Source organism: Peromyscus californicus, unplaced genomic scaffold, assembly GCF_007827085.1.
Source record: "Peromyscus californicus insignis strain IS unplaced genomic scaffold, ASM782708v3 Scaffold_22__1_contigs__length_63687245, whole genome shotgun sequence".
Classification (NCBI taxonomy): Eukaryota; Metazoa; Chordata; class Mammalia; order Rodentia; family Cricetidae; genus Peromyscus; species Peromyscus californicus.
Genome location: NW_026294525.1, coordinates 31,372,528 through 31,399,216, shown reverse-complemented (window position 1 = coordinate 31,399,216; position 26,689 = coordinate 31,372,528). Strand labels below are relative to the sequence as shown.

Below are 26,689 nucleotides of genomic sequence, written 5' to 3'. Positions count from 1 at the left end.
ATGAGGGTGTCAGGTACCCTGGAACTGGAGTTACAGACAGTTGTGAGTTGCCATGTGGGTGCTGGGAATTGTACCAGGTCCCCAGGAAGAACAGCCAGAGCTCTTAACCATTGACCCACCTCTCCAGCCCCAGCACATTACTTCCTGAAGAGAAAATGGACATCACTCTTTAGAATGGGGACAAGATCCCCCTAGGCTGGGAGTGGCACCCCACACCAACCATCCAGGTACTTGATAGGCATAGTCAAGAGGTTCACAAGTTTGAGAACAACCTAAACTCATGGTAATGCATTTAACTCCATTTAAAAAAAGAAAAAAGAAAGGAAGAAAGAAAGAGACGGGGAGAGAGAGAGAGAGAGGCTTATTCTCGTCTGGTCTTTGCTGAGAGAACAGTGATGACATTAACTCAGACAGCAGGTCCCAAAAGGATCTCGGAAACTGTTCCTAACCATGTAAGCAAACAGAACCATAAACTAGGGGAAAGAAATAGAGAACAAGAACTGAGTGGGGTCAACACTGCCACCTGCACTCTGAACCTGCAGAGCAACGTGGACAGGTGTGTACATGTTTGTGATGAAAGACTGGAGATAGGCCTCTGTGTCCCTGCTAAGCATATAGAGATGCTAGTCATAACTTCAAAGCAATCCTCTGATTAACTTCAGTGTGGTCCATAAAGTTGTTTGTCGTGTAAGAATAGACTGTTGACTTTTATAATGGTGCTGGGGACCAGACCCAGAGCTTCACGTAGGCTGTGTAAGTGGTCCACCATTGCACTCCAATTTTCAGGGTTGCCGCTGAGAGTTATACGTTCTTGTCAAAGGACAAAATGACAGTTTGTTTTAAGATCTTTGTTGGTTTTATTTTCGGTTCTGGAGTCAACCAATGCTTCATCCCATAAAAATTAGCTTCTTATGGACTGAGCAAGAACACCTGCGTGAGCTGAGGCTAGGAAGCTAATAAAGATGGGGTGGGTGGTGTTTCTTTTTTTTGTCCTGTTTTATTTTTTCCATTTTTTGCAAGACAAGGTTTCTCTGTGTAACCCTGGCTGTCCTGGAACTTACTCTGCAGACCAGGCTGACCTCTAACTCAGAGATCTGCCTGCCTTTCCCTCCCTAGTGCTGGGATTAAAGGTGTGAGCCACCAGGCCTAGCTTTAATAAAGATGATTTAACATAGATGTAAGCATGAGGATTAAGAGAGAAAGACACTCAGAAGAAAGTAACATATCCTAAAGAATGGGTGAGAGTCTTAGGCAAAATCCTGTTTATCTAAACGGGGAGAGGCTGCTGGCAGCTGGAACGGAACAGAAAGGTAGTCTTTCCAAGTCACTTTCCTCATCAGGTGTGGGCAGGCATACAGAAGTACGGGGGAGAAAGCACTTGGCTAGCATCAGATTGTTCCAGATGACTGCTTGGAGTAAGAGTTAAAACAGAGGATTAGTCACTGCCAAGAATGCTACCAGAAGCTGGCCTATTGGGTCTTTGTGGTGTCACCTTAATAATCCCGATTTCTCAGCGGATAAAATAAGCAATATGGTTTTGGCTTGGTTGGTGTGGAAGATTTTACTCAGATTTTTAGTCTGCTTTTGTTGGAGCGCAGAGCAGGACCTAAGTCCAAAACGGTAACGCCCTACATTTTTTCATTTAACAGCTTGAATTAGTTCTCACAAGGAAAAAAAAAATCTTCTAACTAGTAAGTTATACTCTGCAATATCAGAAATATTTGATGATGAAACCAGGAATGGTTTTGTTCTCCACAGAGTCTGGATGAGAGAGACACAACTGTGTGAGCAGAATCCTGCAAGGCTCATCATTTGTGTATAAACTGAGGACATGACTGCTCCATGGTATGGTTAAGCGGGAGGTTTTTATTGTAGAGATGAGGAAGGGAACAGCCAGGGCATCTGGAAGGGTCCAGAGCAGAGAGAGAAACAAGTAGACTGAACCAGTCCTGGCAAAGCTCATCATTTGTAAGTCATGGTAAATAAAGTGAAAATCATGACTGTAGTTTGTGTGTTGGGGCAGGGTGGGGGGTGTAGAGGTAAAAGAAAATTAAAAACATGGGTAGTAAAGAAAAAGGGCAAGGTGGTTTTGAGGAGATTTCAGTTCATTGTTTTGTCTTTATGAGTAAGAGCTGAGAAATGAGGCAAAGCATAGCAGTGCACACACCTTTAATCCCAGCATGTGGGAGGCAGAGGCAGACTGATTTCTGTGAGTTCAAGGCCAGGCTGGTCTAGGTAGTAAGTTCTATATAGCTAGGGCTACATAGTGCGAAGTGAGACTGTTTCTAAAATAACCAACCAAACACAAGAGCTGAGAAGTGATAGTGAGATCTGGGTTTGGAGCTCTCTTTAACAAAAGGCTGGCAGAAGTCTGCCTACATTATTGTGTATGTAACAAGGTGCAGGATATTGAGGATGCTGAGGTCACCATGACAGCCTCCAGACAGCTGTCTAGGGAGTCAAAGAAGTAGTTTAGATGGAACTCACATGAGACCAGAAGAAAGGAAAATGATCATGATTCACACGGACAAAGGAATTCAAGCCTTGGTTTCCTGCCATCTTTGGAGCTGAGGGTCATATAGCTCCTGAAGAAAGAACCTAAGCAAGACAGGACCAGGGAGTCCAAAAGCATTTTCTAGTGCCCAGATTCTTGCTGATTTCCTGGTACTCAAGTAGGTTATAGTGGGTAGAAAAAAACACCCAAGAAAGTCTAGAAATGCAGTGTCACTTTTTGTGGGATAAGAGGTGTCTCTGAACTCAGTGACCCTCAACTGTCATTGCACAACCCAAATAACTGACCTGCTCTCAGGTGAGCAAAGACCCATAACTCTTCCCAAAGTTAATCAATGACCAACCTGGATATGGACTCCCAGGACCAGGAAAAATGGGCTAAAGGTTTTTAGGGGAAAGGTAAGGTGGCCCTCAGGAAGTTCTGGGCAAGCACAGGCCACAATAAATCCCTGAGTACTACAAGGCAGTTGAATGAGGACTGAGTAAATTTAGACTACAGTAGATTCAGGAAATGAAAGGATTCTGAAGGAGATCATTTGTTTATTGTTTCATTTTAAGTATCTAGTTTATAGACTACAGTAACAAGACAATGGAACCATTTGCATGGCCACAAAGCATTCACAGTTACTTGATTCATGCCCTTGTTCTTTTTTTTTTTTGGTTTTTCGAGACAGGGTTTCTCTGTGTAGCTTTGCGCCTTTCCTGGGACTCACTTGGTAGCCCAGGCTGGCCTCGAACTCACAGAGATCCGCCTGGCTCTGCCTCCCGAGTGCTGGGATTAAAGGCGTGCGCCACCACCGCCCGGCTCATGCCCTTGTTCTTTAATATCAATTACTTTTTGTATATACAAAACTCACCCTGTATATTTATAAATGATGGATGTTAGGATTTGTCATCATGAGGGAAGGAAGGATGAGTAATAAATCAAAAAGGAAGTATGGAAGAAAGAGAAAGAGAAAGGGAAGAAGGTTAATTAATGATAGTGGCTCACACAATTAAGGCAACTGAGAAGGATGCTATCTAAAAGCTGGAGAGGATGAAGGCCAAAGGCATTGTTTGAGGGCCTAACAACTGGAATGCTCATGGTGTTGATTTAAATCCAGATCCGAAGACCTGAGCAGCAGACAGTAGAAGATCTTGTGTCCTGGCTCACAGAAGTGGAAAGTCCTTGTTGTCAATACCCCTGCCTTTTTGTTCTATTCAGGCATTCCAGAGGCTGGGTGACATCTACTGATACGGTGATTTTACTGTGCCTGTGACCAGGTGTATTTGCGCTCACTATTTGAGGCTATAGTCCATCAAAGCTGGGAAGACAAGGTGATGGAACCAGCACCTGTCAAAGGCCATGAGGCCATTTGTTCACATTTCATCAGACAGGAAAGCATGGATTGTCAGGCTAGAAGTAGAATGGGCCTATAACCCTCAAGGCTCACCCAGTCCCCTATCCCTGTGACCCACTCAGCCATGTCCTGTCTCCTAATGGTGACACAACCACCCAAAACATTACCATCTGCTGAGAACTGAGTTAAAACACATAAGTTGAGGTGCTACGGTGCATTTTACACCCAAACCACAGCATCTACTTACAGTGGGGAGAACCATTTACTTAACTCAGCCTACCAATTCTTTTGTTGGTGTTGTATTTGAGACAAAGTCTTATGTAGCCCAGGCTAGCCTCACTCTATGTAGCCAAGAATGTCCTTGAGCTCTTTATCCTCTTGCCTCTACCTCCTAGTGCTAGAATTTGATATTATACCAAATGTCAGACCACTGATTCTGTTGCGCTTTTTATTTTGTTTTATTGTTCAGATCAACATACAAAGTTTCATAATGGCATCTTTATGTGCATGTGGCATTACACTTTGTCCTCAATCTTTCCCCTCCCCTTTCCCTCTTACCTACTTCAAGTTGATTCACTTCCTTTTCCCAGTTCGTCCCCCTTTCTACCTTCCTTTTACATGTCATCAATTTTTCTAATCCCCACCTTCCTTAAGATCTCCCCCCCCCCCCCCGCCCCTTTCATGATTTCTTTTATAGTTTTGTGACTACACACAAACACAGAAATACTTTTTAATTTAGGACATGCATATGAAAGAAAATGCGGTATTTGTCTTTCTGAGGTTGCCAAATTTTGATTAAGATATGATTTCCAGATCCATCTATTTTCCTGCAAATGCCATAATTTCATTTTTCTTTATGGCTGCATAAAACTCCATTGTATTAGTAGCACATTTTTTTATCTCTTTGTTTGTTGATGACATCTAGGCTAGTTCCATTGTCTGGATGTCATGAATAGAACAGTTACAAAGATGAATCTCTGTGATATGAATCCTTAGGCACATACTCAAAGGTAATGTAGTTGGGTCTTGACTTAACTCAACTGGTTGGTTGCCCAACAAGCCCCAGCAACCCGTTGTCTCCCCAGCAAGATTAAAAACCTCGACCACTATTCCTTCAAAATATTTTTAGTCTGTACTTCCCAGATGGATGAAGATGTTCAATAAAGTTTCAAGTATGTATTGGCTATCCATGTTTTCTTCTTTTGAGAACTGTCTGTTCAGTTCATGAGCCCATTTATTGATTAGATAATTTGGAGGGTTTTGGTGTTTAATTTTTGTAATTCTTTTTATATCCTTGATATTTATTCCCTGTCAAATGCAAAGATTTTTCTCTCCATTCTTTTGTAAGTTGTTTTATTCACCCTAGTGATTGTTTCCTTTGTGATGTAGAGTAGAAGTCTTATAATTTCGGATGGTCCCATTTGTCCATTATTAGGATAGTTTCTTGTGCTGTTATTGGAGTCTAATTGAGGATATTCTTGTTTATTCATTTATTAATACAGCTAGACTAGCTGGCCAGTGAGCCTCTGGGATCTGTCTGTCTCTGCCCATCCCCCACCCCCAAAGCACTAAGCACTGCCATGCCTGGTCTTTACATTCATGTTGGGGATCTGAACTAAGGTCCGTGTGCTTGCACAGCAAGTATTTTGCCCATTGAGCATCTCTCTAGCCCCAAGTTACTTATTTTTGTGTATTGATTTTGTATCCCACTACTTTGCTGGAAGTATTTATCAGGTCTATGAGTTTTCTGGTGAGTCCTTATGCTCGTTTATGTAGAGGGCCATTCCATCTGCAAATAGGCATAATTTAATTTCTTCCTTAGCTATTTGTATCCTTTTTATTTCTTTCTCTGCTATTATTGATCCAGATAAGACTTGAGCGCTATATTGAATCATAATTAGAGAAGGGGCACTTGTCTTGTTCCAGATTTTTAGAAGGAATTCTGTTTTATTCCCATTTAATATAATGCTGGCTATGAGTTTGTCATAAACAGCCTTTATTACGTTCAGATATGTTCTTTCTATCCCTAGTTTCTTTAAGATTTTTACCATGAATTGAAGTTGAACTTTGTCAAAGGCCTTTCTTCTCTGATTGACAGATGATTGTGTGATTTCTGTTGTTACGTGTATTTATGTACTGGATTACACTTCTGTGACCATTCATATGAATTGAACCAACATCGTTTCCCTGAATGAGACCAACTTGGTCATTATAATATGAGTTTCTTGATGTGTTCTTACATTCAGTTTCTAAGGATTTTATTGAGAGCATTTATATGTGTTCATCAGAGAAAATGGTCCAGTTTTCTTTCCTATTATGTCTAGTATCGAGTATCACAGGTCAAGCCCCATAGAATAAGTCTTTCTATTTCTACACCTTGAGAAGCATTGGCAGGGAATTCATCTGGACCTGGGCTTTTCTTTGCTGTGAGATATTTTATTACTGCATCAACCTCATTGATTATGATGCATCTGCTTAGGTTCTTTATATCTCTTTATTTACTTTAATAATTTTATCGTATATATCTAGAAAATTATACACTTAATCTATATTTTCCAGCACTTCGAAATATTTTTAAGTACCTCCCGATGAGTCTCTATATTTCATTGGATTCTGTAGTAATCTCTCCTTTTTCATCTCTCTCAGGATGAATTTGGATCTTCTCTCTATTTCCTTTGATTAGTTTGGCCAGGGATTGATTAATTTTGTTCTCACAAAGAATACAGTTTTCGACCAATTTTATGTATTTGTGGTGATTTGAATAGGAATGGCCCCCACATTGAATGTTTGGCCCAGAGGGAATGGCGCTATTAGAAGGTGTGGCCTTGTTGGAGTATGTGAGACTTTGTTGGAGATGGTATGTCATTGGGGGTGGACTTAGAGGTCTCAGATGCTTAAGCCATGCCCACTGTGGCAATCTCTTCCTGCTGCCTGCAGAGATAGAACTCTCAGCTCCTTCTCCAGCACCATGTCTGCCTGCACACCTCCATGCTCCATGGTGATAATGGACTAAATCTCTAAACTATAAGCTAGCCCCAGTTAAATGTTTTCCTTTATAAGAGTTGCCATGGTCGTGGTGTCTCTTCATAACAACAGAAACCCTAATTAAAAAAATATTACTCCTTAAGTCTTTATTTCATTCGTTTTTGAGCCCATCTTCATTATTTCTTGCCATCTACTACTTTAAGGTTTAGATTACTCTTATTTTTCTAGCCCTTAGTGCAGTGATATCTATATGAGATTTTTATGACTGTTTATTTTGAGATGGGGAGTCTCTGTGTAGCTCTGGCTGTCCTGGAACTTGCTCTGTAGAGTAGACAGGCCTCAAACTCATAGAGATCTGCCTGCCTTTGTCTCTGGAGTGCTGGGCTTAAAGGTATGTGCCGCCACCACCTGATGTGACTGTTTTAATGTAAGCATCCATAGCTATAGCCCCTCCTCTTCACACTGCTTACCTGTACTCCAACAGTTCTGGTAGGTTGTGCTTTCATTTAATTCCTGCTTGAGTCTCAGAACTTTAAAATTTCCTCCCTGATGTGTTCAGTGGCCGTTCAACAGTTTATTGTTCATGGGCTAGAGAGATGGCTCAGCAGTTAAGAACAATTGCTGCTCTTGCAGAGGATCCAGGTTCAGTTCCCAGCACCCACATGGTGGCTTACAGCCATCCCTAACTCTAGTTCCAAGTGTCTGAGGCCTTCAAAGGCACCAGACTTGCACAGGGCACACATACACGCATGCAGGAAAAACATTCAAGCATGTCAAAACTTTTAAAAATCTTTTGTAAAGGTCTATTGTTCACTTTCTATGTACTAGTGTAGTTTCTATTGTTTTAGTAGTAATTTCTAGTTCTATTGCACTGTGATCTGATAAGATACAAGAGACCATTTCAATTCCTTTGTATCTGGTAAGACTTGAATTGTCCCTTCAAATATGTTCCTTTTTTAGAGAAGGCTCCATGGGTCTGTATCTGTTGGAAGGAATAGCCTATAACAAATAGTCTGTGTATATTCTGTAATATTCCGTAACTATCTGTTAAGTCTCCATGATATGCAGTGTACTTTAGCTCTAAGGATTCTTTGCATATCTATCTAGAGTTGGGAGTAGGATATTAAAATAGCCCACTATTACTGTATGTAGACCTGACATTTCATGTTCATTAGTGTTTAATTTATGAAAATTGGTATTTCCAATTTACAATTGTTACAAGCCTTTATGTACATGTAGTGGCTTTCCTAATCTCTTCTAAGTAGTTTTGACTTTCCATCTACTTAGTTAGACCCCATAAGAGCCATGCTAGCTTTTTATCAATTTCTGTTCACTTGATAGATTGCTTTCTGTCCTTTGACTCTTAGTCCATAGGTGTCCTCTACATGGAGACAACAAAACGTTGAATATAATCTTTTCTGTTTCTTAAAATGATTCTCCTGTTTTTTTGTTTTTGTTTTTGTTTTGTTTTGTTTTGTTTTGTTTTTTGGTTTTTCGAGACAGGGTTTCTCTGTGTAGCTTTGTGCCTCTCCTGGAACTCACTTGGTAGCCCAGGCTGGCCTCAAACTCACAGAGATCCGCCTGGCTCTGCCTCCCGAGTGCTGGGATTAAAGGCGTGCGCCACCACCGCCCGGCGATTCTCCTGTTTTTTAATATTAGAAAATTCCATACATTCATCTAATGTTTTTTGACCAAATCCACCCCCCATCCCCTCTCCTCCAATTCCTCCTCTATCCTCTCCATCACTTTCCCTCCTGATTTCATGTGCTTTGTTATTAAACCCCCGAGGTCACTTGGTGTTGCCTATATGTGTACATAGCAGTAGAACCATCAACTGGAGCATGGGTAGTCTCTTCAGGATCACACCCCTGTAAAAAAAACAGACTCTTGCTCTGCCAGCAGCCATCAATTTCTCAGGGGTGGGTTTCACTGAAGTAGGGGCTGCCCTACTTCAGTGCTGGAATTTTGGTTGATCTGATCTTGCACAAGTATGTAGATGCAGCTGCTATTATTCAAGTGTGTGATGGCCCTGCCATGTCCTGCAACTACTGTGTTGCTATAGAAGTCCACTACTTTTGGCTCTGGCAGTCTTTCCTCCTGATACTGTATGATGATCCCTGAGCCTTGGTGGTGAGGGTTATAGATATCCCATTTAGAGTTGAGAGCTCCAACTTGCCTTATTCTCTACACACTGGCCATTTGTGGATCTCTGTATTCATTGTCATCTACTACAAAAAGAAACATCTTGTGTCTCCTCCTTGGTGTGCTGAAGCATTTAAAAGGTTATCATAGAAAGACAATTACTAGCTCTTGTAATTTTGTTGGTTGGTTGTTGTTTACTTTCCCTCATTAATATTCTAGGTTTGATGGTTTAGTGTGTTGAACATGGTAGACTTTTCCCTAGATTTCTTTTTCTTCGTCTACTGTTCTGAAATGTATTCCTTCCATGCTTTCGTTAAGTGAGACTTAAGTTATTCTTCCTGTGATCCGTATTCCTTTAAGTGGTTTATAGTTCTTGCTTGCTGATCATGATCTACCTTAGTTTGTGCTCATTATGAAAGTCCTTTCTATCAATTTTAGGATTTGCTGGATATTGGTTGGCAGTTATTTACTTCCAGAACTTGAAACACATCAGCCCATGCTTTTCTGGCTTTAAGAGTTACTAATGAAAGATCCTATGTTATTCTGACATTTTGGAAGTCTTGAAAGTGAGTTGGAGTATTTCTCTCTTACAGTTTCTAACAGTTTTGTTGCCTTGACATGTCATAGAAATGTTCTTCTCTAGCCACTTCTATTTGGGATCCTAAATGTTTCTTGTATCTGAATGTCTTAGATTAAGGAAGTTTCTACCATAATTTATTAACTACATTCTCTATGCCTTTAGTGGTGGTACCTCTCAGCTCCTCCTATTCATGAATTTGTGTGTATGTGTGTACGCATGCATATGGTATGTATGTATGTATGTATGTATGTATGTATGTACACACATGCTTGCAGAGGCAGAGGAGCAGGGTCTAATGTTCTTCTTAATCACTCTTTGCCTTATTCCTATGAGGCAGGATCTCTCCTTGAACTTGGAGTTCCAGATTTTAGGCAAGACTAATAGGCAAGCCCCTAAATTCCTCTGGTCTGAAGCCTCCACCATGCTGGGTTTGCAGGAGCACACAAAACCACATCCAGTTTATTATGTGGACTTCAGTTTGAAGTTCCAGAACCCAGGCTGTCTTAGTAAGGGTTACTATTGCTGTGAAGAAACACCATGACTACAATAACTCTTACAAGGAAAACATTTAATTGGAGGGGCTTACAGTTTTAGAGATTCAGTCCATTATCATCATGGCCAGGAGCATGACAGCATGCAGGCAGACATAGTGTTGGAGAAGTAGCTGAGAGTATATCTTACAGGCAACAGGAAGTCGACTGATACTGGGCAGTATCCTGAGCACAGAAAACCTCAAACCCTGCCCCCACAGTGACACATTTCCTCCAACAAGGCCGTACCCACTTCAACAAAGCCTGCACCTCCTAATAGTGCCATTCCCTATGAGATTATGGGAGCCAATTACATGCAAACTTTCACACAGGTGAAAGCCAAGGATGATCATATGTACTTCTGTAGCATGAATCTTAAAGAGTCTTTATTAATAAAACAAACCCAGAGCCAGGTATTGGGGTGAAGCTGGAAGATCAGAGAACCAGAACAAGCCACAGCTACCCTCACCTGGCCAGCTTCTCAGCTGGTCTTGTTTCCTCAGACTGGATGCCTCTCAGCTGAACTATGCTGCTCCAAAGCCTAAAAGCTTAACCAGGCAAAATGCTTCTAGTTTCTGGTCTTCATGCCTTATATATCTTTCTGCTTTCTGCCATCACTCCCTGGGATTAAAGGCTCGCTTTCTGGGATTAAAGGCGTGAGTCACCATGCCTGGCTGTTTCCAATGTGGCCTTGAACTCACAGAGATCCAGAGGGATTTCTACCTCTGGAGTCCTAGGATTAAAGGCGTGAGTGCCACCATTTTCTAGCGTTTGTATCTAGTGGCTGTTCTGTCTCTGACCCCAGATAAGTTTATTAGGGTGCACAATATTTTGGGGAACACAATACCATCACACACTTCTGTAGCCCCAACCTTGGAGAAAGAAGAGACAAGGATCTCTGGGGCTTGCAGATATCTAGCCTGGCTTCAGGATCAATGAGAGACCATGTCTCAAGTGAACAAGGTGGAGAGTGACAGAGCAGGACACCCAATGTCATTCTCTGGCTTCTCCATATGTACCCACACCATGCACATAACCCTTCGTGTGTGTGTGTGTGTGTGTGTGTGTGTGTGTGTGTGTGTGTGTGTGTACAAAGACAGAAAGAGAAAGAGAGAGGGGGCATTTATTAGAATAGTTTACAGGCTGTGGTCCAGCTAGTCCAACAATGACTGTCTACCAACAGAAGTTTCAAGAATCCAGTAGTTGTTCAGTCCATGAGGCTAGATGTCTCAGCTGGTCTTCAGTATATGCTGAAATCCCTGGAATCCCAAAGAGTTAGGCTTTAATGACAGTGAAGGAATGAACTTGCTAGCCAGAGTGGGAGCAAACAGGCAAAAAGAGAAAGCTTCCTTCTTCCACCTTTTATATAGGCTTCACACAGAAGGTGTGGTCCAGATTAAGGGTGGATCTTCTCATTTCAAAAGATCTGAATTAAATGTGGATTTTTCCTACCTCAAAGATCCAGATTAAAAGTGGGTCTTCCCACTTCAAATGATTTAATTAAGAAAAATGAAAATCCTTCACAGGTATAACCAGTCATTTGTGTTTTAGTTAATTCCAGATGTAATCAATTTAACAGCCAAGAATAGTTATCACTAGTGCCTTCTTTATTTGTTGAGACAAATCTCACTATGTAGCCTTGTCTGGCCTAGAACTTTCTATATAGGCCAGGCTAACCTCAAACTCAGAGATCTACCCAGCTCTACCTTGATAGTGCTGGCGTTAAAGATATACACCACTGTGGTGGTTTGAATGAAAATGGATGGCACCCGTAGACTCACAGAGTGGCACTATTAGGAGGTGTCACACGGTTGGAGTAGGTGTGGCATTGTTGGAGGAAGTGTGTAACAGGGGTGGGCTTTGAAGTCTCAGAAGCTCAAGCCAGGCCTAGTGGCTCACTGTCTCTTCTTCCTGCTGCCTGCGGGTCCAGATATCCAGATGTGGAACTCTCAGCTACTCTGCAGGACCATGTCTGCCTGCATGCCACCATGCTTCCCACTATGATGACAATGGACTAAACCTCTGAACTGTAAGCCAGCCCCAAGGAAATGTTTTCCTTTATAAGAGTTGCCATGGTCATGGTCTCTCTTCACAGCAATAGAAATCCTAAGACAGCCATCATGCCCAGCTATGAGAGTCTCTTTTAAGAAACCAATAAAATAAAACCGAGATAATATTAAATGTAGGGATAGGAGACGGAAGGACACACCAAAAAAAAAAAAAAAAAAAAAAAAAAAAAAAAAAAAAAAAGATAGCTAAAGCTGAGGCAAAGAAAATATATTGCCCAATAGTAGAAAAACACATAGACAAAATTAGATGATTGTATGAAGGAAAATAACAAAAACATGAAAACATTTTAAAAATCGGCAATCTAGTAACCATGTAGAAAGTAAAAATGAAACACATGAGAAGATGAGGTGATGACGCAGCTTTGTCATCTACGGAAAGTTGGAGATGCCAGTCACAGGCACAGAGGCAGGGCAGGTTCCACTGAACATGTGGATTCTTGTTTTTCCTTTGGTTTACGCTGCTGCAGGGTCTGTATGGTCTAATGTCTGCTAGGATCCTTTTGCCTGGCAGCTGCTTTACTCTTTGCGCATCAGGGGCCTCTGCTGGCCACATTTGGTTTTGCAGTCTATGGAGTAAGAAGACTGTCTTAGTCTCCAGAGCAGAGCCCCGACCCCAGAATGATTGTTTTATTTAGGGGCGCCGCCCAAGGGTGCTGGGAGAGTGGGAAGCAACTGTAACACTACCATCAGTTCAGGCAGAAATCTGCCTTCGTACTTTCAAGACCTTCTGAGTGCTAATGAACCAGGTGGGAGGACAGAGCTGTGAGTATAATGCATGCTCTTGGAATTTCAGCATCCTCGGCCTCTAGAGTAGTAAGTAACTAACAGATAGCTCCAGAATTTGATCCATCTGCCAGCCTTGGGCTCAGACCATCAATCTCCAGGTTTATTCTCAGCTGGTGAGATCGGTTCCCAGAGACCAAAGATGGCGTTCTCGGGCATTTTGAACCCTAAACCAGCTTCACAGAGCTTGTAGCCTTTGGTCCATTAGTGTGTGTCTCTCCTGTTCTCCATGCCTGCTTGCCTGGGCCTTTCCTCACCCAGGGTCAGCCCACCAATTGTAATCTATCAGAAATTCCCGCATCACATACTCAGAAATGTTTAATCAGCCAACTGAGCAACCATGTCTAATTGAGTTAATCCATGAAAGTGACCTTCACCTGATGGAATCATTGTTTGGATTCAACAGAGCAGTTCCTGCGAAAGAAGCCCTGCTCTCCCTTAAATACACATTCTACATTACATATTTACATATATCTGGACATATTCATGAAAGCTGGATGCCACTCCAACTAACACATTTATGCTATCCCAAGTATGTGCATACCCGATCTATGGTAGCCTGTTTTCATTTGCTAATATCACAGTATTGTATATTGGGTACATTATAAAGAAAATAGGCTGATATTGGCTCACAGTTCTAGTTCAAAGACAAGGGTCCTCATCTGGTAATACTCTTTTTAGCAACAGAGTCTTAAAGTAGTGTAAGACATCACACGATAGGAAATGGTGCTGCTGTGTGCTACACCCCCCGACACACACACACCTTCACATTTATAAAGCCACAATATTCAACCATGGGTCTCCACCCTAGTTATTTAGATAATCCTCATCTTTCCCTAAAAGCTCACTTCTAAAAACCATGGCTGAATGAAGTGGCCCACTCTCTTAATACTTCATGATAGAAATTAAATTTGATAGTGCATTTTGGAGGGAACGAACCATATCCAGGCCATAGCATACCAATTGCTTTTTATTTTATTCTTTTGTTTCTTCATTTGGTTTGCCCTTTCAACAGCTTACATTGTATCTTCTAATCAAATACTACAGATGCTTGCCCCCTCTTTCATTTATGCCCCCTCTCTTTGCCAAGCTAATCCTGACAGTCCCCAGTGAAGGGGTTCCTTTGTAACTTCCTAGGTCCCTGCCCTAAGCGTGGAGGGTCCTTCTCGAACATTCTTCCATATAGGGCCATCACTAAGACAGGCAAAGGGACTCCACCTCGGCTTCTGAGACGTCCATCTCTTGAAACCTGAGGAAAGATAGCAAAGGATTAACTCCAATACCAAGCTCAGTTTCCACCAACATCTCCTTCTAGAAACATCCTTCCAAGAGCAGCATTGGGTGGTATAAAGCACACACGATTTGGTGGCAGAAGACCCAGCTTTCTGACTTTGGTCTAATTATAGAGAGATGGGGTGAAAATGTAGCAAATAATCTCTTTTAAAACTCATGAACCACTACACAACTATTGCTAGCATGAAAACAACTTCTCAACACTCCCATGAAGTAAGCTTCATATGCAGTGTTCCTAACCTAACTGAACTCAGGGTATTGTGCATGCTAGACAAAGCCTCTACCCGTGATCTGTATTCTGACCTCTTTAAAACACACTATTACTTTTTCAACACACTTATTGGTCTTGTGTGTGAGTGTTTGACCAGCATGCACGTCTGCTCACTATGTGCATGCTTGGTGCCTGTGGAGGTCAGAAGAGAGTGTTGAACACAGATCCCTTCGAACTGGAGTTACTGATTAGCATGAGCCACCATGTGGATATTAAGAATTAAACCCAGGTTCTCTGCAAGAGCAACAAGTGCTAAACCACTAAGCCATGTTTCCAGCTTAATTTTTATTTTATGTATACAAATGTTTTGCCTGCACATATGTATTTGCACCATATGCATGCAATGTCTGAGAAGGTCAGAAGAGGATATCAGTCCCTAGAAAAGGAATTACTGACAGAGTTGTAACTGGTCATGTGCATGCTGGGAGTCAATCTTGATCCTCTCGAAGACTAGAAAATGCTGTTAACAGCCGAGCCATCCCTTCAGCCAGCTCGTGTGTGTGTGTGTGTGTGTGTGTGTGTGTGTGTGTGTGTGTGTGTGTGTGTGTTTACATATATAGCTCTGTGTGTGTATATATATATGTGTGTATATACATATATATGGTTTTTTTGAGACAGGGTCTCTCTGTGTAGTCCTGACTGTCCTGAAACTAGCTGTGCCTACCAGGTTGGCCTCAAACTCACAGTGATCCACCTGCCTCTGCCTCCAGAGTACTGGGATTACATTTTTAAATTTTTATTTTGAGACTAGATCTCACAAAATTGTCAGTTCAGACTGGCCTTCGACTCACTTTGTAGCCTCTGCAGGCCTTGGACGTCTGTCCGTTTTACCTCAGTCTCCTACGTAGTTTAGAATGCAGGCTGCTGCTCTCCCAGGCCCAGCTTTGTGCTATTTAATGAACTATGCTTAACTTGAATCTTCTACATTATACAAAGGGTTATTAGCAATCTGTATTCTAATTCCCTTTGCATTTTTACAGAACAATTCACCCCAACTTGCCAATTCAGGATAAATACAGTCGGCAACTACAGCTTGCTCTGTTTCACAGTATTTCTCATAGACTGCAGAGGGCAATAGTTCAATACTGCCCCTTGCCCCTTCCTTCCTTCCTTCCTTCCTTCCTTCCTTCCTTCCTTCCTTCCTTCCTTCCTTCCTCCCTCCCTCCCTCCCTCCCTCCCTCTCTCTCTTTCTCTCTTCCTTCCTTTCTTTCTTTCTTTTTCTTTTTCAGTTTTGTTTTGTTTTTTGAGACAGGGTCTTTCTGTGTAACCTTGGCTGTCCTAGAACTCACTCTGTAGACCAGGCTGGCCCCTAACTCACAAAGGTTGGTCTGCCTCTGCCTCCTGAGTGCTGGAATTAAAGGCATGAACCACCACTGCCCAGCCCTTTATTTCAAAGATCATGATTATGTTCCTCTACTTCATCTACTCAAAGAAATTTGTCCACTTGGAGACTTCCTACTTCATAATATCTTTCCAGGGCAAGCTGACTCCCACTTAGGACAAGCTGAGGAAAAACGTAGTTCGTCCCAAAGGTGCCACTGAGAGAGAATTCTTCAAACTTGGTGAAAGCTGACCCCACAGGTTCCCCACAAGTTCTCAAGTTGGTGGTTTGACACTTCAGCAATGTGCATATCTGTGTAAAGGGGGGGAAAGGAAAAAAATAGTCATAATTCAGTTTCAAAGAATAGAGTTTCCATTTAAACTGTCACAACTTGTTAAATCTTTTGTCAAATTTAGTGGGACAAGATTATTACTCTTTTTTTGTTTGGTTGGTTTTTTGTTTTTGTTTTTGTTTTTCGAGACAGGGTTTCTCTGTGTAGCCGTGGCTGTCCTGGAACTCACTCTGTCGACCAGGCTGGCTTCAAACTCAGAGATTTACCTGCCTTTGCTTCCCAAGTGATGGAATTAAAGATGTTTGCCACCACCACCCTGCAATTATTACACTTTTAATAAAGGCAAATGTGATCGAATTTTAAAGGTCAGTGCTCTGGATAATTCTAATTTGGATTATTATCTAAGTCATTTGCTTTGGTTAAATTTTTCCTTTAACTCAGTCATGCAGCCAGATTCTACAGTGGGTCACAAATTAATTTAGACCCCAGTTGAAGATAGTCTGCAAAACATTTCTCTAAAGTAACAAGAGGATGCATAGACATTGCAGCCTTTTAAACCTGAACTTGCCTGCAGAGAACTCCTCAATCTGCTTTATGCCTTTCACCTTGTAGCCAAGAAAAAGAATTTGTTCTGGCAAAAAAAAAAAAAAAAGAACAAATTAAATGTTCGGTGGCTGCAAATAAATCTGATAAATACAACATTACATATTTACATATGTCTGGATACAAACTAACTGAATTTAATTCAATTTTGAAGGAAAAGCTATGATACCTGTGCTGATCATTTTATATTTAATTATTTGTGAACTTGACACAGCTAGAGTCAGCTGGAAAGAGGAACTTCCATTGAGGAAATGCCTCCATCAGATTGTCTGTAGGGCAAGTCTGAGGGGGTATTTTCTCCACTAAAGATTATTTACGAGGGAGGGCCCAGCCCACTATGGGTGGTGCCACCCCTGGGCGGGGGCTCTTGGGTTGTATGAGAAAAAAGGCTGAGCAAGCCCACAGGGAACAAGCCAGTAAGCAACATTCCTCCATGGGCTCTGTTTCAGTTCCTGCCTTGAGTTCCTGCCCTGACTTCCCTCGGTGATGGACTTGGTGATCTCCACAGTAAGCCAATTAAGTCCTTTCCCCTTTAAGTTACTTTTATTGATGGTCTTAACCACAGTAATAAAAACCAATGACTTAGACTAAAACATAGTCATCCGGTCATCCTAACACATTCAAGCATTCTACCTGTAAGTAGTATTGGCCTTCCACTGTGTGCAGTCCATCAAAGGCACCCAGCACATAGGCCTCATCCATTCGTTTCTCTGACATCTTGTAAGTCAGGTAACAACACAGGTCCTTTTGGCAAACTGTGACATTTCCAGTGCTTCCAGAAAGCTTGGTGAAGCTGAACTCATCAAAATAAAGCATCCCTGGGAAGTCTGCCTGCTCTGAGGAGAATGGCTTGATACTTCTGGCATAAGCACTCCAGTCTACTTCTGCAGCGGGGGTGGACTGGCGGGGCCGAGACTTCAGTTCTGATAACAGTAGCTGGCCGCTGTCTGTCTCCATGTCATAGTGGTACACACCGACAGCCTCTGGGCTGTAGATCCCACTCCCTGTGGCCAACATAGAGAAACACAAGTATTGCTTCCAAACTTTTGCTGGTGACAAAGAGAACATTCCCGTGAGAAACTAAACGGAATGTTATTAAAGCACAATGCATTTTTAGAAGACGTTATTGGAAATTCAGTCTGACTCTGCTTTCTGCATAAGGTACTGAAGTGATCATTTAAAGATTTTACTTTTTAAAATCTTTTTTAAAAAAAATGTTTCTCTGCCGGGCAGTGGTGGCACATGCCTTTAATCCCAGCACTAGGAGACAGAGACAGGCAGATCTCTGAGTTCAAGGCCAGCCTAGTCTACAGAGTGAGATCCAGGACAGGCACCAAAACTACACAGAGAAACTCTGTCTGCGGGGGTGGGAGTGGGGGGTGGGAGGGGGGGGTGGTGAAGAAAACAAAAAACAGAAAGTTTCTTCTTTAAACCAATTTAACAAGAAAATCAAAAATTCCCTGAAGTGTGAAGAATAATTTCAGCTCTCTGGTGATCTAATTAATGGATTTGGGTTTGAAATTTACCATAATTTGCCATAGTGAAAACCAGTCAAGAGGGAGTCAAGTATTACTCTTAGTGAGGATACTACCAAGAGTAAACTCTAAAACCAATTTAGCTTAGCTATTCTGTCATTTCAAGATTTATTTCAGTACTACTAATAGGTGGTCGGCTGGGACTTACCTTAGGTCTAGCATTGACCTGTTTGTTTGGTTTTTGTTTCTTTTAGTAACTTTGGTTGTAAGCCTAACCTTTTTTGGCCGCGCCATCTCTCCATCCACCACCACCTACATGACTTGACCTCTTTATAACTTCAATTTTCCCTCTTGAAGATCGAGATACTATTGACTTCCTTTCCTTACCATAATAAAGCTCCTTAAGCAGAAGCCTATGCTGCTAGCCAGGCATGGCAGCGAATGTTTGTAATCCCAGCCATCGGGAGGCTGAAGCAGAAGGATCATAAACTTAAGGCCTGCCTGGGCTGTATAGCAAGATCCAGTCTCAAAAATAAAACAACTGATTTCCTGTCTTCAGACAATAAACATGTAAATAAATTAATCAAACCTTAAGCAGAAATCCATAGTATTATTAATTTTATGGTAGTGAAGTTAGCCATCCAAGAAAAGTTTGGTTTGAACAATCAACGAGGAGTCCTTCCCCAAGACTGTCATTGTCACTTGATGGCTGGATGACTGGCCAGTTACCTGTCATGTGCATTGTGGTGTTGTGGGTGTTTGCAGCGAGCAGGTTGACTCCCATGGCTCTGGCCCAAGCTGAATGGAATGGGACGGCTGAAAGGAGAGGCAGAGTGTTGTACCATGCCGCAGGGTAGAGAACACTGTCAACTTGAAAGTCCTTCACCGTCACCACAGCGGGGTCGTAAGAAAAAATGTCAAAGCAAGTGAAGATGCCAAACCTCCCAAAGGGAGTGTCAAAGGTCACCAACTCAGAATCTTTGGGGAAATCAAACTGAATCTCTGGTTCGAAAAGATTGTACTGTCCAAGACAAGCAGAGAAGGGAGAAACTAGTAAAGAATGAGTTTGCCGATAGAGGTGGTCAATACCCACAAAATCTTTTCTTCCGTGTGTGTTGGTGTGCATATGGTTTGCAAAGATTTGCAAACATCGTGCCAATCATACCATCTATCTGTGAGTTTCCACATCGTGACATTAATCAAAACGCATTATTTTTAAGCATCAGTGAACAAATAAAATCAAATGACATCTAAGATGCAATATTTCTTCTACCTTTAAAACTGCAGAATGAAAAATGTTCACATTATTTTTAATGATTTGGCAGTATCTACGTGAAAGCACGTACATGTGAGTGTGGGTACCAATGGATCAGAAGAGGCTTTAGGTCCTCTAGAACTGAAGTGACAAGCAGTTGTGGGTTACCCAAGATGGATGCTGGGAATTGAACTAAGGACCTCTGTAAAAGCAGTGTGTACTCTTGAGCTGAACCATCTATTTAGCCCACAGACCAGATAAACTCTTGAGTCTCATAATTTTAAAACTGTTTCCACTGTGTTCTTTAAACATGAACAGGAAGCACTCCCTAAGCGAGGTGTAGCATGTGTGAATACAACAAACTTCATCACGTTTACTGTGGCCTTTATATCAATTAAATGAAGTTGACTTAAAGTTATTTTCTACTTTGGAGCTGCTAAGTCTTGATACTTACTAAGCTATTAGTAATCTTATTTTTTTTTTTCTGTCTGATTGTTGATTCCAAGTTGTAAGCATTGTATTGATGGCAGCCATGGGGGCAGGGGTGTGTGTTGGGGAATACTGAAGATCACTGAAGTTTCACAGCTCTTCATTCCCAGTATTTGTCACATCATTATAATAATAATAATTATTATTATTATTATTATTATTATTATTATTATTATTGGTTTTTTGAGACAGGGTTACATCATCATTATTCTTGTCAGGCACCCAAATGTGTCTTCCATTAGTATGGTCTCTCCTGAACCCTGACTAGTTAACTCCTGCTCAGGAGCAGAGCACTTATTCAGCTGAGTCTTCACTTGGTCTGATGCATGTGTTAGTGCAGTCTGGCATCAGCTACCCCACATGCCCGTGTTCCTGAGGCTCTGTTGCTCCTCCACCCACTTCCTCTGTGATACTGCGTCCTGCATAGAATAGTCGATGGGGTCAGGATGGGCCTGTGACCTAGCTGGAATGAAAGAGTGAGGAGACCATTGCATTGCAGAGTGTCTACGTAACAGAAATGCATGTTTCTGTGGACTTTGTTCATAAAGATAAAAATTTTGTGTTGTGCTGTTGTGGCCACATGACTGCTAAAAGGACATTTATCCTGAGCAAAAGCTGTTAGTAAGACCTAGAGGGGTGGATCATATCTCTGAGAAATGGACTGACTGCTCCTGGAATGAGATCTACCTTTTCTGTGATAAGTTTTTTTTTTTTTTTCAGTTATACAAATAAGGATAGTTCCTTTTTTTTTTTAAGAACCAGTTTCTGTTGGAGTTTTTGTTGCATAGTAGTCAAAAAGTTATGTTGAAATACATAGTAACTTAGTATTAAAGAATGACAAATTACATACCCCCAAACCCTCTGATACTAACTCAAATATGAAGCAACATTTCCCCTTCTTTCTCAAAAGATATTCAGTCTTTGTGAGTCTATTATCACATCCATTTTGACATTTTGCTATATTCTACTTTATGATTAACTCACACAGAGAATCCTTAATTGGTATACAAATAAATGAAATTGTCTTTTCAAGCAGAAATGGTAATGATTATGAGGTGTTTCTGTACCAGTTACATCTCCAGTATTAAAAAAACAAATATATATATATATATATATATATATATATATATATATATCACAAACAACAGAAATAAACTAAGTTTAGCAAAGGCATTGGTAATTCTTACCTTATGGTATCGGGCTGTTAGCCTACCCTCAGAATCAAATACCACATTGGTGTTGTATTGATAACGGCCATCCAGAGGACATTGAGGGTCAGTAGCATTACATGGCTTCTTGTCCCCAATATTTGCCACAACATAGATAGAGTTATCTTTGGCAAGGCAGCTGAGTCTCTCCTGCACAGGTGTGTAGCCAAACCTAATTCATCAAAATATCAAAGTGATACTATAGTTTGCCATTTCCTATAATGCAACAGCTCTAGGTCAAGAATCAGGAGAAAAGAATTTAAAACTCACATGCAGACTGGGGAGATGGTTTAGTCAGGAAAACACCTCCAAGTGTGAGGACCTGAGTTCAGATCCCAGAACCTGTGTAAATGCCAGGCACAGCATCATACGCCTGTAATCTTAGCAACAGGGAGATGGGAGACAGAGACAGACAGACCTGTGGAAGCTTGGGAGCCAGCTCGTCTGCCCTATGCGGCAGAGTTCCAGGCCAGTGAGAGACCCTATCTCAAACAGTAGTAGACAGTAACTGCACACCACCTACATCCAATGTTGTCCTCTGACCTCCAAATACACACTGCGTGCTCACATGTGCACACACACACACAGAGATGACATGTATATACCCACATGTATATACATACACACACAGAGAGATGACTTACCCACATGTATATACATGATCGCAAAGGAAAAATAAAAGTTGTTATGGCCAGCATAGTGTTTGTCTTTATGGTTACTAGTGTCCTCTAAAGTTCCAGGTGGCCCAGGAGGGAAGTCTAGAGAAGACTGAAGGGAAAAGAATACTCTTTCTTAGAGGGGGAAGAGAAGCTGTGCATGGGTTTGAAATGCAGCAAAACCCTCTATGAGAAGGACCTCATCTGTAACCCCAGCTAGAATATTACAAACTTGTGGCTATAAACCGTGGTTGAAAACAAAGTACCAAGTGGCAGAAAATGGTTGGTCCTGTGCAGGTCATCTTCTACAGGGAGCAAATGCAGCGTTGTGCAGTGGGGATGTAAACAAATAGACAGTGCATGGGCGTGGCTCGATTTTCTCATCCAACAAATCAGCTTCCTTTCTGTCTTAGAAGGTTCTCATGGAGAAAAGCACACATCATGAAATAGTCTTTATGTTTATCCTAGAAATAGGAAGGGAATGTGGTGAGGTGACATAGAGCTTCAAATATTTGATGTCTCTCGTGTGAGGGATATATGCTGGGAATAGAAATGTACTCAACAAGACAGATCAGAGGCCAAAGTCATAAGGAGGAGGATTTCACAGACTACCTTTCATGAATAAATATATGTTAGACATTATAATTTTCAGTATAATGTAGTATGCTGACAAATCTATTAAGCTACCATGGCTTAATGCAAATGGCTGTGATATATATATATATAGATATATATATATATATATATATGTGTGTGTGTGTGTGTATATATACATATATATGCATTTGTTCATGTGTGTGGGTGTAGGTGCACTTGTGGGTGTGGGTGCACATATGTACGCTTGTGGAATCAGAAGACCACCCTGGATGCCATTCTATAGCACGAATCTTAAGGGTCTTAGTAATAAAAAGAAACCTGGAGCTAGGTATTGGGGTGAATGCTGAAAGATCAGAGAAACAGAACCAGCCACAGCTACCCCACCTCGCCAACTTCGCTGCAGATCCTGTTTCCTCAAACCGGAAGCCTCTGAGTCCTCATCCAAATGGATCTCAGCTGAACTGCTGCTAGAAGCCTAAAAGTTTAACCAGGCTCTAGTTCCTGGTTCTCATGCCTTATATACCTTTCTGCTTCCTGTCATCACTTCCTGGGATTAAAGGCATGTGTCATCATGCCTGGCTGTTTCCAGTGTGGCTATGAACTTGCAGAGATACAGATGGATTTCTGCCTCCTGAATGCTAGTATTAAAGGTGTGTGTGCCACCATTTTCTGGCCTCCATATCTAGTGGCTGTTCTGTTCTCTAACCCCAGATAAGTTTATTAGGGTGCACAATATATTGGGGAACACAATATCACCACACCATTCCTCAGTCACTTTCCCCATCCCTGCTTCTTCTCACACAGTATCTCTCTCTTTGGCCCAGGATTTCACCAAGTAAGAAAGCTAGGCTGACTGACCAGCAAACTCTAGGAATTTGAATGATTCTGCTTCCCAACTTGCCATTGCCAAAATTTCAAGTGTGTGTTACTGTTCCCAGTTTTTTAAGTAGGTTCTGGGGATCAAATTCAGGCTTTCACACTATCTTGGCATGCACTTTATAGGCTGAGCCCACTCCCCAGCCCGCAAATGGCTTTCTTTAATTCTACTTAACCTAATTACTAATTATGCAGTCTTAACTCTCCCTTTCTTCTCATAGTTAATATGCAGATAGTGACACCTACTGTCATTAGTGAAAGACTGAATACACATAGCACACCAGATACAGCTCTCGGAATTCAGTAAAAGCACAATGCGTAGCTGACACCTCTTACAGATTTCTGTAATTGTGAGGAGACGAGTAGAACAGTGACATGTGCATGCTTGTGTATGTGTGCATGTGTGCTCAATTGTGTGTAAGTGCACACATGTGGGAAGGTGCATGTACGTATGTGTGGGTGTCCAGGTGGATGTCCAAAATCGATGCTGTGTGTCTTCCCTGATCATTCTCACAGAATCTTCAGCAAACACAGTTTGTCAATCTCTACTAGTGTAACTAGCTAAGGTTTCCTGGGATTCCCCCATCACTGCCTCCCAAGTATTGGACGACAGGTGGACAGGGGGCCCTCATGTCTGCTGGATTTCGCATAGGTTCTGGGGATCCAGTTCTCACATTTGATTGGTAAGTGCTTTATCCACTGAGCCATCTCCCCAATAGTTCCATTTTATTATTGTTGTTTTGCTTTGCTTTCAATAGAGTTTTACAATGTAGCCCAGGATGCCTTTAACCTCATGAAGCAATTCCTCCCACCTCAGATTCCCGAGTGCTGGGATATAGTGCTAGATGCAGCTTGATTTCCCCATTTTTATCTCACAAAACTGAATATCTATCAGAATCATTAGTGTTAAAAATGAGCCATTTACTATCCCAACAACAAAATTCACATAAGCTTAACTATCAGATTTATGAGCATCTTCTCCTAGGAGAGTAGCTCTAGTGGCATTATCCCATGAAGCATATTTCAGTATAAGCCTCTAAAATTACAGCAAGTAACAATTGCTTCCTGACCTAGGGAAAGCCCTTGACAAGATGACAATGAGTCACTATTCCAATGCTTTCTGGACACACAGGCCAGGTAACATTTAAAAACACTTTCCCAAAGGCGGAAGTCTCAGATTGAGGCTTGATTTACATAGCAGGGCTCAAGTATGGGAGTACTGTACTTATTTTCCAGGTGATGTCATGTGGCAAGAATTATTTAAAAAGCTCCTCCTTGTAGGCAATAAATATGAGTCTGAGCAGGTGCGTGCAGATATAAATTTAGCAACTGAAAGCACTTTTCAAATTTCTCCACTTAAATTACCTGTGAACTATGCTACAAGGTAAATAATTATGCCTAAAATAATCTATTTCATCGTTCTTTTAAAAGCGTATGTAATTACACATAACACACACACACACACACACACACACACACACACACACACACACACATATTCTCAAGAAAGTTGTGCCTAAACCACAGCTATTAATAAGTGCTAAAGATTTCTCTAAGGTCAAGAGTTCAGAGTAGTTCCCAGTCAGTTTCTCCTGTCAAGATGTCATGCGACATGAGACGTTCAAGGGGAGGCTGCAGGCTAAGGTTTCACACACACAATTTCATTTGGCACTCTCCTCCCCCCATAAGGGAAATAGAGATACGATTTCATTGCCCTTGTTTTATAGGTAAAGAAAGGGACAGAATGACAAGCATGTGTGCTATGTGCCCTGTACCGCTCAGCTGGGAGGTAGTAAGATGGGGACTCAGAAAGAGAGCGTCCTGTCTGAAGCCCCATGTACTACTGTGAAATCCTGGTGACAGCACAGCTTTAGAAACATGGGCTCATTGATCTTTTCACTATTCTCATGAAGGATGCAGGTGCTCCTGGGTCAACTGACTGACTTGGACTTGAAAGAACAGGTTCCAGAGACAACATTCTCGCTTGGCTGAAGCTCAGTTGAACATACTTGTTGGAAACAGTGTGTTCATATGCTAGGCTTTAACAGAAACTGCGGTAAGTAACAAATCAAGCATTCTTATCTGAAGTCATTCACCAGATGGGAGACACATTGAGTAGTGAACACTATGAAACATTAAAGTCCAACGCCACCGACTGTCTAATCATCTGAAAAATGACAAGTCAAGCATGGTGACTTTGCTATTCTACCTCATCAGAACCTCTTTGTTGAAAGAGTCATTACCCTTTGGCATGATCTTACCTCTTAGGGTCTCTACAGGGAATCCAGTTCACTTCAGGGTCCGGTATATCTTCCAGGTAGGGGTAAATGGTCTCCCTGGTGAAGACCCAACCATAGATTCCATCTTCTGGGGTCACGATGATATGTGCACCCTGCTCAAAGTAAGTATGGAAAGAAAACGTTTCTCATAATTTCTAAATATCCATGTCCTTGTCTAGTTACAAATTTATATACCATCCCAGACATGAACAAAAGAGTAATACCTGCTCGGCTGCCAGCTTGATTGCTTTCTCCAAAACATCTATGTTCTTGCTCATCAGAAGCAAAGCCTCTTCTGCCGAAACAGGTGTTTCTGTTTTGTTTGGCAATATAACAGCATGCTCATATACAGCAGCAATAAATGTATCCAGTGCACCCACAGCCTGGGCAAAGAGGGCAAAACTCACAACACATTTAGGAAAATATAATGGAACCATAGCTAAAATTTAGTGATCTTTGAAAAACAGAAGGTTCTTCTGCCGTATATCAATGGAAAAATATTCAGACTAAAGTCCTGCCTACACCCAGCTACGTTTGTCTCCCTATGAATATATTATGCAACACAGCATTGAGAAAAGCAGTTGTGCAAGACTGGAAGCCAGAAGTACGTAATTACATGCATGTGGTTTTCCAGCAACTGTTGACATTGCTCAGAAGCCAACTCATCTCTGAAAGACATATTACTGAGCCATCCAAGGATGAGTGCACCCAAAACACACTGGTGAAATTCTTTTTTTTTTTTTTAATTTATTTATTTATTATGTATACAGTGTTCTGCATGCATATATGCCTGCAGGCCAGAAGAGGGCGCCAGATCTCATTATAGATGGTTGTGAGTCATCATGTGGTTGCTGGGAATTGAACTCAGGACCTCTGGAAGAGCAGCCAGTGCTCTTAACCATTGAGCTATCTCTCCAGCCCCCGTAAAATTCTTATTTGGTGCATTTTTAAATAAAATATATTTTACTAGTACACCATCATTTCCAATATTAGAGTCAATATTGGGGTGTTCTAGAAGACAGCTATCACATCAACAATTACTGGAGGATTTATACTCATGGCTGTAACAGTGGAAAAAAAAACAGTGTAAGAAAAGCTCCAGGCTTTTTTGCTAGACTTACTTTATTTTACTTG

General features: G+C 41.5%; 1 protein-coding gene across 1 annotated transcript; it reads right to left on the bottom strand.

The window, feature by feature from the left end:
* Nucleotides 1-14,030: 14,030 nt before the first annotated feature.
* Nucleotides 14,031-26,016, bottom strand: LOC128118744 (vascular non-inflammatory molecule 3). The gene is made up of 7 exons (XM_052751576.1): nucleotides 25,780-26,016; nucleotides 25,538-25,668; nucleotides 21,127-21,319; nucleotides 18,925-19,216; nucleotides 17,354-17,724; nucleotides 15,964-16,137; nucleotides 14,031-14,189 (listed from the first exon to the last, which is right to left on the bottom strand). The coding sequence occupies exons 1-7, from the start codon at nucleotides 25,990-25,992 to the stop codon at nucleotides 14,031-14,033; spliced, it is 1,533 nt and encodes a 510-aa protein (XP_052607536.1). The 5' UTR covers nucleotides 25,993-26,016.
* Nucleotides 26,017-26,689: the final 673 nt, after the last annotated feature.